Source organism: Marmota marmota, unplaced genomic scaffold (genome assembly GCF_001458135.2).
Source record: "Marmota marmota marmota unplaced genomic scaffold, marMar, whole genome shotgun sequence".
Classification (NCBI taxonomy): domain Eukaryota; kingdom Metazoa; phylum Chordata; class Mammalia; order Rodentia; family Sciuridae; genus Marmota; species Marmota marmota.
Genome location: NW_025999842.1, coordinates 45,069,973 through 45,090,633, shown reverse-complemented (window position 1 = coordinate 45,090,633; position 20,661 = coordinate 45,069,973). Strand labels below are relative to the sequence as shown.

The 20,661-nt window shown below is 33.3% G+C and overlaps 1 protein-coding gene across 2 annotated transcripts in view; it reads left to right on the top strand.

Annotated features, from left to right (window-relative positions):
• Positions 1 to 20,661, top strand: part of Themis (thymocyte selection associated) — a 192,620-nt gene that overhangs the window by 31,788 nt on the left and 140,171 nt on the right. Inside the window, exons 1-2 of one of the 2 annotated variants that reach the window (XM_048798002.1) lie at positions 10,837 to 10,900; positions 12,881 to 12,962. Coding sequence is in view for 1 of the 2 variants with exons in the window: in XM_048797997.1 (XP_048653954.1) it covers positions 10,742 to 10,900 (159 nt within the window). In the remaining variant the exon portion in view is untranslated. Of the gene's footprint in view, positions 1 to 10,741; positions 10,901 to 12,880; positions 12,963 to 20,661 lie in introns of those variants that run through there. The other variant, XM_048797997.1, reaches the window with a different exon arrangement.

Here is a 20,661-nt window from a genome sequence, read left to right as displayed (position 1 = left end):
AAAAAAAAAAAAAAAATATATATATATATATATATATATATATATATATATATATATATCTCCTCACCTTTGACTGGCTCCTTGAACATATCCTAGAAGCTCTTAGAACATCCTGCCTCATGAGAATATCATAATATACCCTGGACTTAGGCCACTTCAGATAGTTTATTCTAGCAATGTGATTTATGGTGAATGCCTATTTTTTGTTTGTCTGGGACACATTGTATTAGTTTTACTGTGGAAAGGGACCTGGATATTGAGTAGTTAAGATCTATTCGATGGGTCAGCAGTGCTTGTGTGACTAATAAAAAAATCCCTGGACAGTAAGGCTCAAGTGAATTTCACTCATTGGCAATAGTTTGTACATGATGCTAATGACCATTGCTTAGAGAATTATGCTCGTGCATGTGATTCTACTGAGAGAGGACAATTGGCAATTCCGCCACATTATTCCTAGACTTTTCCCTATGTATGTGTTTCCTTTGTTCATTTTGATCGGTATCCTTTCTCTGTAATAAGCTATAACCATGAGTGTAACAGCTTTTCTGACTTCTTATTTTGGGGGTTGAGGGGAACAGGGTACTGAGGATTGAACTCAGGGGCCTCAGCCCTATTTTGTATTTTATTTAGAGACAGGATCTCATTGAGTTGCTTAACGCCTCATTTTGCTGAGACTGGTTTTGATCCTATTGCCTCAACCTTCCAAGGTGCTGGGATTACAGGCATGTGCCACCGTGCCTGGAAGCTTTTCTGACTTCTATGAATTCTTTTAGTAAATCATTTAACCTGAAGGTGGATGTGGGTGCCTCTGATACATATCAGTAGATATTATTTTGCTGGACATTCAGGTAACTGTTAAAGAAGGTCTTCAACAGACAGAACTGAGAAGCTGAGAAACTGGGTTTGTTTCTTCAGGTTGATTTGAAGTATCATTAAATGACTGTTAGTCATAGTCTTCAGCAACAGCATCCTGAAGCTGATCAGACAGGATGCTTTGGAGGTTAGAAATGCATTTCTCCTGATTTGGGTATCTCAAAATCAGGCCCAAGGAGTTTTCTCCAGCACAACTCTACATTGAACTAACATTTTTCTTTCCCTGATGTTTTCCCAGAAGATAGACTTGGAATCCTCTATTCTCTTTCCTGCAAAACATAAATTCTATGACCTTCTTCCTCAGGATCTGACTTTTATTTCTTTAAATCATAAACACTTTGTAAATCGAAAGCTTTGATTTGCAAAACAATTTTTTTTCTGATGTAACACAAAGAACAATTTTGGAAGTAAAATATAGTGTATTTGACTTTTTTCTTTTAGTAGTTAGAAAAAAGTTCTGATTTTCTTTCCATCAGAGTGGGAAATTCCTTCATGCACTGGATCCCTCTTTGTTTAAAATCTACTATATGATAGTAGTCTCCCATTATTTAATTCTTATATTTGTAAAAAAAAAAAAAAAGAAAGATTTTGGCAATGATGTAGATTTTTTTCTTCTAATAAAAACTGTATTTTTAAAGACTATTATTTCCCTAAGTATTCAAAAATTATTCCGACTCTGAGAATTAAGCAGTGACTAAAACTTCTATTTTCTTCCCTGGGGAAATAATCCTCATGTTTTGACTTTAATAATAGAAAGTATGCAGGGGAATTATTCAGCTTTAGATCAGGTAATATTTTTCTAATTTGCTACTCAGTTTTTAGTTGTTTTTGTTTTTTATACTATAGGAACTTTTTGACAGTTGGCTGACAAGCCAAATGTTGTGATCTTCGTACAATGATTTTATTTTCTTATGGGAAACTCTCTTTGGACATTCCTGACTGGTACCATCTAGCCTCTCCAAGAACAGTTATGGACACACATTTTTGAAGGCAGGATACCACATTACCAAACTTTGAGAATATGTTCACTACCATGAAAGCTGTGGTTCAATAGTTTTATAACGGGTAACCTACATGGTATGCCAAAGCCCTGGATATTCTCCAATTGTTTGGCAACTCTGCTTCTTAGAAGGGACAACTGATGACAGCTGTCTTCAAACATTTTAAGGTTTCTATCTAGAAGAGCTAAAATAATTGTATTATTCCAAGGACTATAATAATCCTAACACATGTATCCGACAGGAACAGGAAATACATTTAACAAAATAAAGAGGATTTTAATGGTGATGATTATTCAACAGTAGTTTACCTTAAAATAAATTTATTGAAATAAATGGAGTGTCATCAACAAAAATGTTCAAATATAGTTTGGACAACCACTTGGTAAAACTTTTGTGAAGAGACTCAATCACTGTAATACATTAGTAAGGTAAGATGATATTTAAGTTCCTGACACTGAGACTCAGTGATTCAACAAATCTTTAGAACTGGTGGAACTTTGCTTAGAGATATAAATTAAGTTTAAATTCATTCTCCAGCTGCTATTGGGCTACATAAAGCTGTGATCATTATCAAGTTGGATGTTTTATACTTAAATGCAGACAGCTGCCTTAGAATAAATGATGGATTCTGCTACATATCTTTTGAAAAAGACTTTGGCAGTAAATTATCCCAACTTGAGGATTAAAATCTTTAGAAGTAGTATCAGCCAAAGGGACAAAAAGAAATAAATTATAGTGCAGGATTGGGCTGACAGCAATTTATACCTGGTAAACCATCTTTGATTGGAGAATCACCAGGAACTTCATGTTGAAGACAATTATTAGGTCACATCTGGACTTAGTTGGAAATACATCATAGATGATGAGTGGAGGAAGAATACATTTCAGGTATTTGCCATCTCTTTCATGGAGAATACCTGGTATGTCATATAGGTCAAACTCACAGAATTCAAGTAGGGGATTTCCCATGCTTATGGCTTTGAAACTTCCAATATATAGGTTGAGCAACTCAAACACCCCAAGTCAATTAGGTTGAAGCAGTGACTTGCACAACTCAGATGAATATGATGTAGAAATCTGAATCTCCAGGTAATAATTTGCAATTAGAACTATTACTGTCCAGTTAATTACATTTTTGTCTTTTAGTTAGGGGACCCAGGCCACTGATATTATTGAGATAGATGAGTTAATAACACAGACTAATTCTTTACATAAATATTTAGTTTATTACTTTCTTTTTCTCAGTATGTTTGACTCATACTCTTTCTAGTTCCTTGAAACTACATTCTGGTTTGTCTATGGTCATATACATATTTTTTTTAACTTAGTGCCTTTAGGAAGGGCTTTCAAACTATCTGTGGTGAAGGCCCAATTTATTTTTCTTCTTCCAATCCATCATGGACTGATAATTCAATAAAATACAAGATAAATTAATTATGAAAATTAATTAAAAATTTAAGGCCAGTCATGGTGGTACACACTGTAATCCCAGCAGTAAAATACAAAATAGGGCTAGGGGTGTGGCTCAGTGTTCAAGTGCCCCTGAGTTCAATCCCTGGTACCAAAAAATATATACATTAAAAACACACAAAATAACAAAATCATTTGTATTTAATTCAATGGACAGGACCTCCAACATTTCTATAAAAATATCTAAAATTTACTCTCATTTCTAAACTATAATTCACAAGCAGAATAGTTAATGAAAGGCTTTATTAACGTTAATGAACATAGGGAAGTATATAGCATAGTAAAGCTTTGTTTTTTTATGTATCGTGTGAACACTTTATAGTGCATTGGAGGCCCTGTATAATCAATGCAATCAGTACATTTATATTCATTAAGTGGGTTTATAGCTTTAAGTGGCTACAGAGGTCTCTAGTGGATTTATTTACATTAATTTATGCAGCATAGGCAAGTATATTAAAATATGTAAAATGTGCGTGAAACTAAGTTCTTCCTAAAATAATAAACTAATTTCCAATGTGGTATAGTTCATTAAAAAAATCTTTTTATTGTTGGTGATGTCATTTTGGATTGACATTTGAATAAATGTAAGAATGTTTGATTTATGAGTAAGGAGCTAAAGAACCACTGAATTACTCCACCATCACAGGTAAACGTTTTGTGGATATGTAGGGGGGATATTCATTTCATACAGCCGTACCCTAAATCCATTTGCTTTGATAATTTTTGACACAAAGACCTGCGATCATGACTTCTATCATGACAACCTCTTGCAAACCCTCTTAGCACAGTTTTTAAAATACATTAATAAAATAATTATTTCTCAGGTAATATATAAAATTGTGACTTACTCCTTCTCTGTCACTAAAACCTAGTCATCCGAAAGCCATGTGCTTTACTCAGAATGGTTGAAAAGTTGGGTTTTCTGGTTTCCAACCCTACTAGCATTTTGATCTGCTGTTTTGGTTGTCAAGGTCCTATTAGAACTTTCATTTCTCCCCATGCTCAGACTTTTAAAGACTCACCAACATACACTGCAGTTTCCAGCACATTCCTGTTTCTAGGCTTGTCTTGGATAATACTTACATCTCCAATTACCAAGAAGAACCTCATTTCCTTAGAGGCTGGAGAGATTATTGCTCAGTTCTTCCTAGTGAAGCCATCGTTTATCTTACTCCATTCCAGTGTTTTTCTCTCCTTATACTGATATGTCAGGGGGAAGAAAGTGTGACCTTGAAAAATCATTTCTTATCAATGGGCACATATACTTTCTGTGATATATATCTATATCTATATCTATATCTATATCTATAGATATAGATATAGATATAGATATCTACATATATATCTATATCTATCTATCTATATAGATAGATAGATAGATAGATATCTACACACACATATATATATTTTTAAACAGGTAAAAAATGGTTACTGTTTACCCATAGTAAAGCAACAGACTTTCTGTGTCATGCCTACTTATTTGTATACTGCACTCAAATATCAAATATTGTGGTCATTTATTTTTCTATATATTCTTCAGATAGTGAGAAAGACTTTGTCTCTATTTTGCAGGGAATGGAGACAGTCTCAATATGGACAACTGGCCATGTAAATGTCTATTGCAATCATAGTCCCCATTAAGCTTCACTACTATGGTGAACTATATAAGAGAAAATTGAGCATATTTCTTTAATGGCTCATCAAACACCAAATCTAGGAATATGGTTCCAATAAAGGAATTTTTGCACTTAAAGTCTCCCTTTATGGTACTGCTGATTCTTGATAATTTGTGCTATTCTTAAGCAAAGAATAGTCACACATATTTATGAGAAGCAAAGTCATCTTCATGAGTAACTTCCATCTAATATGATTTTCTATACATTGTCATATACTATCACACACACATTGCAGACATAATTTCCTAACTCCTCCATATCTATCTCAGGTCATCACATGAGCCGCTCTTCAAGTCTAGCATTATAGAGATGGCAAATGTAATGGAAATGTGGCAAACTCAGTAGGTAGAAATCATACGAGAGTCACCTATACTCAATATTTTCTTGCCTGAGGAGTTCCAAGTGTCCAGCTAATCTCACACGTGCTTGTATTTTTGATAGTAAACATACCACCTGAACATATAACTCACACCAAAATCTTCAGTTTATGGAGAATAACCCCTTCTATATCATTGTAAATGATAATATTTGTTGTCATCCTACATTAAATCAAAGTAATAACATTCATTAGGGATTTACTAAGTGACAAAAACTGTGATACTAGCTGTGTATGGTGGTATACATACAGTTAGCATGGTGTTTCTTTACTAGAAACACATTCCAAAAAATATGTAACATTAATGGTCAGAAAGTAATATCCTAAGAGCAGGTCGTGATAATAACACATTAAGAGCTATAATAAAAATACATACAAAATGCTATTAGGACACAGAGGAGGGTATTAATTGTTAAACAGGTATGAGAATCAAGGAAGTCTTTGAAGAAGATGAGCATGACCTGGATCTTTAGAGTTAGGTGGACTTTGACAGGTTGAGGAGAAGGTGAAGGGGCAGAGTATATTTGAGTCAAGAGGAGAAAATCTCTGAACAATGTAGTTTTCTCTTTCCTGACTGCCTCATTTTGAGGGGAAGAAAATCTATTGAACCAATTGTTTTGGCTGTTCTGATATGATCACAGCATTGCTTATTTGGATTGTCCAACAAGGGATGAGCTCATAAAAGGATATTAATGTGTCGTTTTTATTGAGCAAAGTAGCATTACAGAGAAGGTGATTTCAAAGGCACGTGGCTCTTTCATTACAGCCTTCAGGGGGGATGTTTGATCACTGAAAGCAGGCTGCTTTGTTCCACTTTTCTCTGATGTTTGGCATTATCCTGAATACATATGCTCTGACTTGGAAAGAATCAGTCTGTAAAGATAGAAGAGATTCGAGACTTGCATATTCAAAATACATGTCTTGTGGTTAAAATGAAACAAAACCATTTTAATATGTATGTCTATATATACACAAACATGTTTCAGACACACATCTCAGAAAAATTTTAAAAAGCAATTACACATATGTGTTTTTTCTGAGATTTTGAAAATGTCTATTTATAAAGTTCACCGTTTTATATTAAAATTGAAGCCAAAAGTATTTTAAGAGACATTATATTGGCCATAGCAAAATACAAGGAACTTTCCAATTTTAGGGATTTGAGATTGGCCATATGTTCTTGTCACCTGTACTATAGTCATTCACTCTCTAATGCTGGCCATCACTAAGCATTTCTTTATTAAAGTGTATTGATAGCTTTCTTGGTTAGAAAAACATTGAGAGCCACAAAATATTAAAGAGAAATTATAAATGTTAACCTAATTTGCATGAAGTTTTTTTTTCCTTAAAAGATGTAAAAAAATTGATTTTTTTTGAAAGATGATGAGAGGGATGTTTAAAAAGAGAACTGAAGAGTCAAAAACATTTTATGTGGTGACCAAAACTCACAGAATTTTCTCCTCATAGAATTTTCTGGTTTCTAGTCTTGTGAATTAATACAGAATCTCATGCAAATATATCACTCCATTTTTAATTTTTGCTGAATTTTTGAGAGATGGTATACAAGTCAGTCCACTGACTATCCATTACGTTGACAATTAGACACTCATCACACTGAAATTAAGCACAACAGACTTCAGCTAAAATTGGGGGTTAAAATATGTTCTATTTCAGGTGACAAAGAAAAATCTTACCATGCTACTTCTCTATTTCTTTCCCTTGTCCCCACTTACAATCTTTCACCTCAATAATACCAGAGGTTTTCTCTGTGTGCCATGTCCTCCTCTCTCTGTCTAGTTTTGTAACAATCTCTAGTTTTGTAACAAATTCAGCTAAGCTTTTGTTGCCTATACCAATGCTTTACAAACTTAATGTACTTATAGATCACTTGAGGATCTTGTTAAAAATGCAGGTTCTGATTCAGCAGATCTGAAGTCTGGGTAAGATCCTAACAAGCTCCCAGGTGAAACAAGGTGACACAGTGAACCAAACTCTGGATAGCAAATGTCTAGAGTACAAATGACCTCTTATTAAATTGGAATTTGTTCTTGCACCATTAGAACTGGAGATGAAGATTCTCTGCCTTTCAGGATGCTTCAGACTTCAAATGACTCTTCCATTTTTTTTTTTTTTTGACAGAGAGAGAGAGAGAGAGAGAGAGAGAGAGAGAGTTTTAATATTTATTTTTTAGTTTTCGGTGGATACAACATCTTTATTTTATTTTTATGTGGTGCTGAGGATCGAACCCAGCGCCCTGTGCATACCAGATGAGAGCGCTACCACTTGAGCCACATCCCCAGCCCAACTCTTCAATTTTTTAAGAGCATTTTTCTTACTAGTTATGCATAGTAATTGAGTTCATTTTGACAAAATCATACCTGCATGGAATTTTATTTCAATCCTCATTCCCCACCCCAACCCCACTTTCCCTTTCCCTATTCTCTCTCCCTATTCTCTCTCCCTTTATTCATATTCCTTTTACTTGTTTTTAAATTTATTTTTTGTTGGTACTTTCTATATATACATGAAAGTGAAATTCCCTGTGGTCCATTTATATGTGCATATGATGTAATTTTATTAAGTCTATTCCATATTTCCTCCTCTTTCCCATCCTTCCTCTCTTACTCTCAATCTTTCTTCTACTCCACTGATCTCCCCTATATAATTTTGATTTGAAAGAATTCACAGTATGAACTCCCTCTATGTTCTTCTCTAGCCTCTGTTTTTAACCACTTCCCTTTTATTACCTTACAGTTTAGACATAACAAACTACTTGAAATTTCCAGAATGTGTCAGGCTCTTTCACATGTCAGTGCCTTTTCAAATACTGTTCCCTCTACCTGTCCTATGATCTTGTGATGCATCCTTTAAAATACAGCTCAGCTCTCGTCTCCTTTAGGAATTCTCCTTTAATCTTTTCCCCATGCAATTGCTAATTAAACACCTATCATATGCTCCCACAATGTCCTGTATTTCCTGCATTACAACTTTCTCATAATCTGTTGCAGATGTTAGCAGTACTTGGCCATCTTCTTCTAAGCAGAGCTTCTGGTGAAAAAGACTGTGCATTTTATCTGACACATACTGCCAAACACACTGCTGGACCCACAGTGCAGCATCATATGACTAAATCAACAGGGGCACTCCAAATGAATTTGGGCTAACTAAATAAAGACACAGACACATAAAATATCTTTTTCTTTGGGTTCAGTGACTGCTCCTCAGTCACAGCTCCCACAAGGGGGGCAAGGCAGGCAAAAAAGAGAGGGAGCATGCCTTAAACCTAGGTTTTATTGGGGAGAAGCCATTCAAATGAGGCAAGGGGTAGGGTTAAAACAAACAAGTGGTTGTAATCCAACCCCATTGAGTGATGCATCTTTCTTATCCAAGTGGAGGTAAGGTCCAATTTCATTGCAATGGGTGCAACACCAGTGCAGTACCTCTTTACTCAGAACTTAAAAGTGTGTACATAGCTCCTTTCCAGAGTAGCTCCCAACACTGTAGTAGCCATTCTCTTATGTTTGAGGACTCAGTGGAGAAAGGAAATTGATATGTTATAGTCATACATTAATACAATGCAATATTTTCTCTCATGAAGTTTAAAATTAAATTGGAAGTAATAAAAACTAAATTCACAAAAAGTTAAATACAGGGTGAAACAATACTTAAGATTTAAAATGTTAGTATGTAATAATTGATGAGGATTATAGCAAACAGCTTTTCTAAGTTTATTGGAGGAAATGTCATTGTGGATTATTTATTGTTTATTTGGATGCCTCAATTTGTTCCACAAAGGACTTGAGACCGCTGATAATTCTATGTATTACAGTTTAAAAAGTATGAGAATTTAACTAGTTAAGGAAATAATATGAGAAAAAAAAAGGTGTTGTTGAAGTACATACTGATAGCTTGAGGAACAGATACACAGTAGCTTACAAAATTACTCTTCATTAGCTAAGGGACAGTAATGTTGATGTACTGAGGTCATTTCCACCCTGTCTGGATGGTGGACATTTATGGGACTATTAGCAGCTCCCTAATCCTTTGGTTTCTGGAGGAAATTGGCTAGTAAGGTACCTGGAAGGAGAATGAGATCAGACATTAATTTTCTTAGGTTGCCTGGGGCTGGCTGTACCTCTATGCAAATAGCCCATATGTTAAACCTTCTTAAATTGTTTTAATTTGAGTGTGTCCCTTTATCTGGTGGGACTCCGATGTAATTGAAGAGTTGGATTGTAGAGCTAGATTGAATGCCAGGCTTAATAACTTTTATGAGAACCATTAATGCCATAAAAGTGTTTCCAAGTTCTTACTATATATCAGGTCAGGCAGGGGCTGTGAAGGAGTATTCAATAGAAAAAAAAAAAATTCAGAAATCAAGCAAACCTAAAACTTTGTCCTCGAATACTTTAAATTTAGTGTGATTAAGAGGCTATGAACTATCTCAAAGGTTCGAACACATTAATATTCTATTTAAATAAAGCTTTGGCTCCTCAATGTTTACTTACATCAGCCTTTTTTACTTCATAATTGTAGTGCAGTAGCACGCCAGAATTGTGGTTTTGGGTTGTTTTCTTTTCACTAGGGGTAGATTGTTCGGCCTTTCTGCCTCTCCACTTTCCCATTGCTTATTCTTTGGTTATTTCACTGCCCCTTGTCCTTTCATCAGAGGACCAAACAAGGAAAATGAATGAAAAGCTTAACTTTAGAATCTATGATGAAAGGTTTGTCAGGAAGGATACTGAAAATCCTGAATCACAGTGAAGCTTTTCAGTTTATCTGGGCTGGTCTGCCCCCTGTTGCCATAAAGGTATTGTTTCCAGCTTATCAAAACCTATCAGATAAAAATGGGCAAATAGTCTTATATTCACAATAATGAAGAGGAGCAGATCTAACAAATAGATATGGTGCTCTTCTTCCCTGGGGAACAGACCCGCCTTTGGATCTTGGATTGTGTTTGCATTACTTACTTAAATCATTGTTGACTCGCCTGAGCCTAATTCTGTGACTTAGAAAAAATAGATCATAAGTCCCATCAGTGGAAGGCCTGTTTGTTGTTTTGACCTTGGAAAGATGAACTAAAAGTGCTGAGGAAACCACAAATTCAATTTATAATAATGCAAAAACAAGATTGTTTACACTTTGCCAGTGGATAGAGTGAAAATCTAATATGTTTCCTGGTACATGGTGTACATTTTGCTAGGCTTGATTAAACTCCTGTTTAGTAGGGAACTAAGAGAGGAACTAAGCAAAGACACTTCACATGAGGCTTTTTACTCCAATAACTTTGTCCTTCACTGTTTAATTCCTTTTTAAAATCTGCTTTTACTTTTCTTTCCTTTCAGGCTCTGTTTATGAAATGTTTGGAAATGAATGCTGTTTGTCAACAGGAGAAGTGATTAAAATCACTGGTCTCAAAATTAAGAAGATTATAGCTGAAATTTGTGAGAATACTGAAGGTTGTGTGTCTCCAGAACCATTTGAACTGCCTATGAATTTTCCAGGTATACTATGTTGTAACCACTTCACATTTGTAAAACTATATTGTTAATAGTTATGTACATCTCTAAAAACAATTAAAAAAAAAAAAGATAGCTCCCCCCGCCCCACTCTACAACTGTTCTTAAAAAAAAAATAGAATTCTTTTAATTCAATCAATTTAAGGACAAATAGAAAACATTAACTGTATATTGAATAAATAAAGAGTAGTGGAATTGAAAACATGAAAGTATTTTTGGTGTTATGTGCTTCATAGTATGATTGAAGTATACCTGGGCTCTATGGGAGGCTTTATAAAGAGCACTAGACTGCAGTTGGTCCTGTTTCAGACATGGATTCTGGAATCAATTTCAGTCTCAACTCTCTGCCACTTTTCAGTCATGTAACCTTGACAAGATATTTTTATTCCTTTCATGCAGAATGGGAATAGTACTATTATCTGTCTCCTGGTGTTGTGGGAGGACTAATATTAAAATATATTTAAAGTACTTGGGTTGATAGCTGGCATATAGCACGGGCCATAAAAAAAGCTTCAACTTTTATTACCATTATTAAGATTATTATTGCTATCATTGAGGAATTCCGGAAAACTTTGCAGGGAGTGTTATAATTGAGCTGATGTTTGAAAAATGAAAGTAAAGTAGCTGTTTTCTAGAAGGGGATTCCTTCAGGTGCTCTCATATCCTATCCCTTTCACTTGAAACCTAACCCATTGTTCAAGTCTAACTATTCCTTATCACTGTCATGTGCAACAATGGTTCTAAAATTGGCTGCACATTGGAATCACCTAGGAGATTTAAAAATTCCTGATGATTAGGTCGTTTGTATAAGACATTCTATTTATTTGACTGGTCATGAAGGTTTCATGGTCATCAAGATTTCTTAAATTTCCCAGGGTGACACTCATAGATAGCCAAAGTTGAGAACCATTGCTTTATAAGAAACCATTCCTAAGTACTCTAATTAGATGTAACAACTCCTTTTTTGAATCATTTTTGTTTTGCATGTCTTAATTATTGTATGTATTGCATTTTGCATGTAATTGAAGCTATCTGCATGCTGTGTGACTAACACTACCTACTTAATAGATAATAAGGTTGCAAAGGGTTAAAGCTGAATCTTATTTATAGATATAATCTCCACAGTGTTAAGGATAAAATGTACATAATAAAAATGTACTTAATTAAAATGACTAAAATCTTCTGTAGAAAGAGGTTTTTTTTTTTATTAGAATAGTGAAAAAACTTAACTTTTGGTTAAAGTCTAAGTGGGAAGTTGCTATTTTGAAAAATCCTTTTAACTTTCAGTTGGAGTGATAGTTTTCATCATTTAAGAAAAATAAATTAAATATCTTTACAAACTAATTTTACTGAAAGACTCAGGATTAAAATAGAGGAATACAGTTATTGGTGATGATCAGAAAATGTTTTGTTTTCCAAGAGAACTTCTGGGTGGTGTTGAAAATGATCTGAAATAAAGAATTCTACAATAGCACTAAGGAGAATGATAAAAATAAGGCCATTAATATTTTTAATAAATCTTAACAGTAGCAAAATCTTTTTCTATATTTAAAACTTTCAATTTAAACTCCATTTAGATTTTAAATTTCAAAAAGTCAGTGTTATTTTAAAACATCTTGCCTTATTTGCCCAATTCTCTTAATTTTCTTTTGTTAATTTCTAATATCATTCTGTTACCAGAAGATATATTTCATGTGATTCAGTTTTTAAAAATGCATTACAACTTATTTTATAGCAAAAAAAAAATGGCTGATACTGAACAATGTTCCATATAAACCTAAAAAGAAAGTGCATTTTACTATCTTTGAATGGAATGTTCTAAAGATATCTGTTTGTTTATAGTGTTATTCAAGTAATTTATTTCCTGGTGAATGTGCTCTCTAGTTCTATGCAAGATTGAAAGCAGAGTATTAAATTTTCCAATTCTTACTTTGAGTTGCGCATTTTCCCATTCAATTTTGTCAGCTTTTCTTGCAATCCTCTGGAGTTTCTGGGATTATAGGCATGCACCACCACGCCCAGTACCTCCCACCTCCAATTTCTTAAGGTAGAAACTTTTTCTGTCTTTATCCTTCTCTAATATGTGCATAAAATGCCATAAATTTCCCCTGAAGAATATCTGTTACAGGATCACAGATTTTGATGTTATGTCTTTGTTCTCATTCAGTTTAAAATATTTTTTTAATTTATCTTAAGCTTTCTACTTTAATTCATTTGCTATTTAGAAATATGCTGTTCAATATCCAAGTTTTTGGAGATTTTCTAGCTGTCTTTCTATTATTGGTGTCTGTTTTAATTCTATCATAGTGTAAGAGCTGACATATTAAGATTTCTATTTTTTTTAAATTAGTTAAGAAATATTTTATGGCTCACAATGTGGTTTATATTGTGAATATCCATATGAACCTGTGAAGAATGGATGACCTACAGTGTAGGTTGAAATAGTACATAAATGTCCATTATTTGATTTTCTGAAGTTTGAGTATGATGTTAATTTGGGGGGTCCATTTTTTTTCAGCATTTACCCTCTTGATGTTTTCTGAGCTTTCTGAATCTGGTTTGGTGTAAGTTTTCAGTCATTATTGCTTCAAATATTATTTCTATTCTTTCTCTCTGTCTTTCCCTCTGGTATTCCCAATAATAATATTTTACAACCTTTTAAAAAGTATTGCCTATTATCTCAGTCCATAAATATTCTAGGATTTTGTGGTTGTTGTTTTTAGTAGACCTGTGTTTTCCTCTTTGTTTTTCTGTCTTGGAAATTTCTATTGACATATCCTTGGGCTCAGTGATTCTTTCTTCGCTTGATCCTGTCAAGTCTACCAATCACCCCATCAACATTTTCTATTTATGTTGCATCATTATTGATTCCTAGCATTTAAATAATTTCCTAGAATGTCTATCTGCTTACATTGCTCATCTGTTTTCACATGCTCTGTACTTTATCCTTTAGATCCATTAGCGACATATTAATCATAAATTCTTGGTCCGATAAGTATAATATGCCTACCAAATTTGAGTCTGATTCTCAAGTTTGTTTTGGATCTTCAAAAGTGTGTTTTTGCTTTTTAGAATACCTTGTAATATATTTTATTTATTTATTTTTTACTTTATAGCCAGATATGACATGTTGGGTACAAAGAACTATAGTAAAGGCTGTAAGTAAAGTGGTGGTAATGTGTAGGGTGAGGAGTAGCATTCTAGGGTTCTATGATGAGGGCTCATTCTTTCATTGAGTGTGCACCTTTGAAATGTGAACTTTGCAAATGCTTCTTGTCACTTACCTTGGGATAGGATGCGTAGTAGAATGGGGTGGAGGTGGGTATTTTCTTCCCCTAGAGTGGAGGACCAGAGTAGATTGGATCTGGGTATTGTTGTTATTGTTCTTCACCCAGTCAGATAAGATGCGATAAAACGCCAGTTGTTTAGTAGTTGGTAAAGTAGTTTTTCTTAAGGGCATGTCTTGTTAAAACAGAATGCTCTAATGTATTTCAAAATGGTTCCTTTACCCTCTCTCCTGCTAGAATCACGAGGGGACATTTCCTCTGATATTCACTATGAGAGTCTGGTCAAGTTTTTTTTACTGGGCAGTAAAAGTTATGAAAGTATAAAGGTCCTCCTGTGACTAGGTCCCCTCAAGTTTTTAACTCTGAGGTTTGCTCCTCTGAATCTCCTGGAATTTGCAAATTTTAGTTCAGGTTCCCCCCCACACACACACAATACTTGTTCCCCTGGAGGATTTTATTTGCAAGTTTCTGCCCTGGTAAGTTGTGATTTTTCACTATCTGCCTGTGTCTTCAACTTTGGGTATCATACCTCAGATCTAGGAAGAGTTGTTGATTCTTCCTATGGTTCATCTTTATGATTGTTGTTAGAGTCAAGTGTCAAGTGTCAACTCCAAAACTCCTTAAATGGAAGCCAGCAGACTATTTTTAAAATGTATTTTTTTCATTGTTTTCAAGTGGTTTCCTTAGATTTACAATTATCATCTTAATTTATAACAGTCTATTTTGGGTTAACTTAATTTCGATGATTTACAAAACTTATCTATAGCTACATTTGTGCCTCGTACTGTTGTTATAAAAATTACATCTTTATATATTGTGTTCCAAACAACAGAGATTTAAAATTATTGATTATGCAATTATCATTTAAATCACAAGAAAAAGCAATCTTTTCAAACAAAAGTCTACATTTAAACTATCTTTCATATTTATTTTTATAGTTGCCTTTATCAATATTCTATTTCCTCATGTGGAATAGACTTCCTGCCCTATGTCCCTCCATTTCAGTTTGAAGCATTCCCCTTAGTATTTCTTCTATGGAAAGATTGTTAGTGACAGAATCTCTCTGTTTTATCTGAAAGTGTCTAGATTTATTTTTCATTTATGCTAAGCATATTCTCTCCCAGTGAGCTACACCTCTAGCTCTAAGTTTTTAATCTTCTTCAAAATTTCTTTTATATGATTAATCATTTCTATTTTCCTGTTTTCAAAATTCTCTATCTTTGTTTTTGAGCAGCATGATCATGTAGTGTCTAGGCGTAGATCTTTAAATTTATCCTACTTGGAGTATGTTGAGATTTTTTGATGTACAATTTTTTTTACATCAAATTTTGGAAGTTTTTCCAATTTTTATTTATATATTTCTTCTATGCCTTTGTCCCCTCTCCATTTGGAATTCCCATTTTTTCACATCTTTCTATACTTGTTTTTATCTTGTAGAACTCTAAGACTCCATTTTTTCTTTATACAATTTTTTTTTCTCTTTCTCAGATTGTTTTATCATAATTGGCTCATTTTAAAATTTGGCTTATATTATCTATTTTTGAGACATAATTCTCATACTTTTTTTAGTTCTATAAACATGATTTCCTTTAGTTAATGTATTTAAGAGAGCTTAATTTTTTTTTTTCTGTTAAGTCCAATGTCTGAGTCTCTACAGGGACAGTTTTATTTCTTCTATCCAGTGATTGGCCATTCTTTTCTTTTTCTTTTTCTTTGTTTGTCCATAAATTTCTATTGTTTTTCTAAAAAACTGGATGTTTTAAATAAGTGAATGTAGTTACTATAAAAATTGTATTCTCTCTCTCTTCTCCACAGCTTGTTATTGTCACGTGTTGAATAGCTTTTCTGAACTAAATCAGTTAAGTCCACATTTTCTTTGTCATGTGTAGCTACTGAAGACTTTGCTCAATTCAGTGGAAAACCAATATCTGGACAGAGTATTTAAAAAAATTTTTTTAAATACAACTGAAACCACAAAGTCTCCAGTCTTTGTGGAGGGATTTGTTTCATTTGGGGCATGCCTTCAACACTTGTCAGTGAAAATTCTTTTTTAGTCTTTACTTCCTGCTAATGTGGAACATCACAATCAGCCAGAATTGAGAATAAAGGGTTTTCTCAGTTTTTTTTTCCTGAAAAATTCCTGAACAATTTTTACATATTTATGTAAGTAACCTAGATTTTCAATTTCTAGAAGTTTTTATTTCACCATTTTTGCTGGCATCATCCATTCTTCTGAATTAAAATATGTAAACATAGATCCTCAATTTCACCTGGTAACTCAAAAGTTTTGGAGAAACCTTAGAAAGGTCCCCAGAATGATTTCTTTCCAATTAATGATAAGTAAATCTACTGAAAAAAGATATTGTCCTTTGACCAATAAACAGTTTTAAAGATAGAATTCAAGAAAATTTGAGCTCAAGCAAAGGTCAAGGAAGGAAGGTTTTGTAGGAATGTGGGAAAGCAACTTTCATGAATGAAACTGAAACCTGATTTTTTTTTTGCTAAAGTATAAATGGGAAACTGAACTTCCAATATATACCAGTGGTTGCATCCTATATAATGTTTTTGTACATCTCTTTCAACTCAAAGAATGTTCAAATAAATTAAAAGAAATAAAAAGCTCTCATTTCAGTTCTCTATGGGAATAAGCAAACTGCTTTAGAAGCACAATTTGGTCTTTAAAAGATAGCTCTTTTAGTTGAGCCTTTTTAGAAACTAGAAACCTCACCATTCTTGACAAACACAACAAAAATAAATCTTGATACTTAGTAGTTGATTGCATTATCCCCATAGATTGGTAAATCACATAACATTTGGTTTATAGTGAAGATCCAAATTTCTAGATCACCTCCTAGAAGATTTATTCCTCCTTTATAGTGTTATGAAGCATGAATAATAAGTGTCTCGTCTTTAGTCATGAGAAATATACTGAAAATGTTTCAGTACATCTTTATGATAAACAGTCCTTCCCTGCCATCTCCTGAACAGCACCTTAACGTTGTGTCTCTAAACCATATGTTCAAGGAAGGCTAAGGAAACAGCTGTAAACTGCTTTTAAAATTTACGAAGGTAGACTAAAAAAAATATTCTTTTTATATTCTCAGACCTGACTGTATGGTTTGTATTATACATAGGTATTTTTTTTTCCCCTGGAGGTAGGTTTTGCAGGAGATGTGGAAGTAAATTTAGAAATGGACAGTGTTCTGCTATGCTACACTCCTTCTTGTCCATATCACACACCCAAATGAGGGTCCTGATAGTGTGCCAGAGTCTATTCTGAGTATTATTATGTTTATATAGGTTATGGATTGAATTTACATTTTACAGATGAGAAAATCAAGTTACCTACAGGTAGGTCTACTAACCCACTAAAAGTCACATTGTGTGTTAGTGAGATGTCTGTTGTTGGGGCAAAACATAGACAAAGGAGAAAAAAGTTTATTTTAAAACTTAATTTTTAAAAAGTTTAAGTTTCCTTCTTAAAAGAATGAAAGATTTATTTATTTATTTTTTATTTTATTTATTTATTTATTTATTTTGTATTATGGTTTTGGAGGTTTCCATCTGATTGCTGGGCTTCATTGCTTTGGTCTTGTGACAAGGCCAAATATATCAACAAGGAATGTGTGGTGGAACAGTTTCTCACCTTATGTTGGCCAGAAAGCAAAGAGTTACAGAGAGAGAGAGGGGAAACGGGGAAGAAACCAGGGTCTTAAAATCCCCTTTAAGGGAATGCCCCCAGTGGCCTCACTCTCTTCCACTTGGCTATGCCTCCTAATAAAGGCATATCCTCCCAATAGTATGCAGACTGGCAAGCAAGCTGTTAGCACATAGACTTTATGAGATATTTTAGATACAAACCATAACAATTAGTAAATATCTTTGTTAAATCAATACTGGCACCATCCAATAGAAATAAAATATAAGCCACACTGGTGATTTTAAGTTTTTAGTAGCTACATTTATATTATTTTGTTGCATGAAATTACTCTATAAAATCTCTAAATATAGTAACTCCAGACAACAAATTTTATTTCACATAATCTTCTGAACATATGAAACATTTATAATAGTATTAAGAATAAAACATGGTGTGCATGTTGGCACACGCCTGTAATCTCAGTGGCTTGGGAGGCTGAAGCAGGAGGACTGCGAGTTCAAAGCCAGCCTCAGCAAAAACAAGGTATTAAACAATTCAGTGACACCCTGTCTCTAAATAAAATTGGATTAATAATAGAAGTGCTTCCACATGAAATTGATTCAGGTTAAATGACTCCAATTTATGAAATATGTTCCTTTCTGCCTGGTGCCAAAATATATGACTCATTATCATTTTCAAAATAAAATTTCCTATTGTTTTATTTGGATAATGCCTGAATAGACTATATTTAATATAACATTCAATGGTCATTCATTGTATTTTAATCTAGCATTGAAATGACTAAATCTCTCATCTTTAACCATGTTATTATGAGTATAGGTAATTTTTATTTGACTAAAATATTGGTTTCTATAATATTATAAGAAAATCATTATAAAGATATTTAAAGTATATTTACTAGCTTTATAGTGAATAATATTTTTATATTCTGGTTTTGAAGGACTTATTTTAAAAAAGCAAGATGTAAGGCAGAATTTACTTCTGTTTTTCTACCTGGATATTACAATTAAGCATGTTATAAAGTGGCCATACTTAGAGCTCCTTTTCTTTCAGGTAACTTGCTTTCCAAGGAACTAAGAGGCTTTCTTTGAAATTTTATGGGTCAACTTCTCTTAAGGAACTTCCTTCCTACTGTTCTCACTTAAGCAAAAGTTTTTAAAAATATTCTGCTGTGTCTATTATGTAAAATATTTTCCTATAAAAAAGAAATATTCTGTACAAAATTTATAAGAAAACATGAATTCTTTAGCATGCAAAAGAAATTCCAGCTTTTATAGCAATTGACAGTTCAATTTTTTTGGTCAACTTTTCCTCTACACTATAGTACATGATCAGATTATTTCTGTAAGTCCTTGATCTCTGGATAACAACTATGTGTATTATCTGGAAGACAAATAGACTTCGCAGTTCTATGTTAAAATAATCTTTTTTTCCCACCTGTGTGCATTTGAGCATGCGAAAAGAATTCTGACAGAAAGATCACTTAAAAATAGGCTGTTCCTTATAGCTGGTGCCATTCTACAAGTTTTCATTGTGATATTTTATGTCTATCTTCTAATCTATTTCATAACTCCTTGTTCTTACTATCCCACTTTCCTATTTGCACAGTTCTTCTGAATTCTCTTCATGGTATTATCTCAACAGCATGACCATGGAAGGACTAGTATGAGAGAAACCTGATTGCCCTTAAAAAATTGTGTTGTTAGGTCTTTAGGTCCTTGAATCTTACCTGATGAGCAGAGCATATTCTTTTCATACTAAATTTATTTAGAGGTTCTTCCATTGGAACCCAAGGAGAATTTCTACATACTCCCTAAAACCCATAAAACATATACACCACAGCCCTCCTCCAATACCAAAATTCACACCAGAGTGACACATGTGTTACAATTGGTGAGTTCTTATTGATGTCATTAACACTCAAAGTTCATAGTTTCCATTAGGGTTCACTCTTAGTGTTGGAATCTATGATAATTTAGTCTTTTCAGATTAATTTGTATTACTTTCTAATTTGTATTTAATATTCCTCCATAGCTTTTCATGGCCCTCTGAAATACATTCCTTTCTAGAACTGAATAATATTCCATTCTCTGCATGAACCACAGTTTATTATGCATTCACCTCCAGAATTACCTCTTGATTACTTCTAAGTTTTGGCATTTTGAATTAATCTACTATAAACATTCATATTTAGGCTTTTGTGTAGACGTAGGAACTCAACATTTTTAAACTTATAAAATAAATTATTTTCCCCAGTTTTATAAGTAACACATGAATATTGTGTAAAATTAGAAAATGGAAGAAAAATCAGGGATGTAAATAAAATTCTGTTTAATTCTAACTCCAAAGCTAAAGAATTAATATTTGGCACATTTATTCCCATTGTTTTCTAATGCAATATAGACTCACATGATTTAACATCCCAAGAACATACCTGTGTCATTAAATATACTTATTTTATTAAATCTACTCATATGGTCATTAAAGCAATTTGTACTGTAACAAATAGCTTTTTAACTAAAACTTTATCTGCATTCTGTAAATTAAAATTTCATATATAAAATTATAAGTTCATAAGTAAAATGTTTTTAAGGCATTGATATATATTGCCAAATTCTGCTTCATAAAGACTCTCACAATTTGTATTCCTACTAGAAATTCTCAAAAGTGTCAATCTAACTGATTTTTTGAGACTATAATTTGACTGTTCATCTCTCCCACCTCCCATTTTTTAAAGCATTAGCTTTTCTGAAATGCAACTTGCATATAATAAAATTCATCTGGTAGAAGTACATATT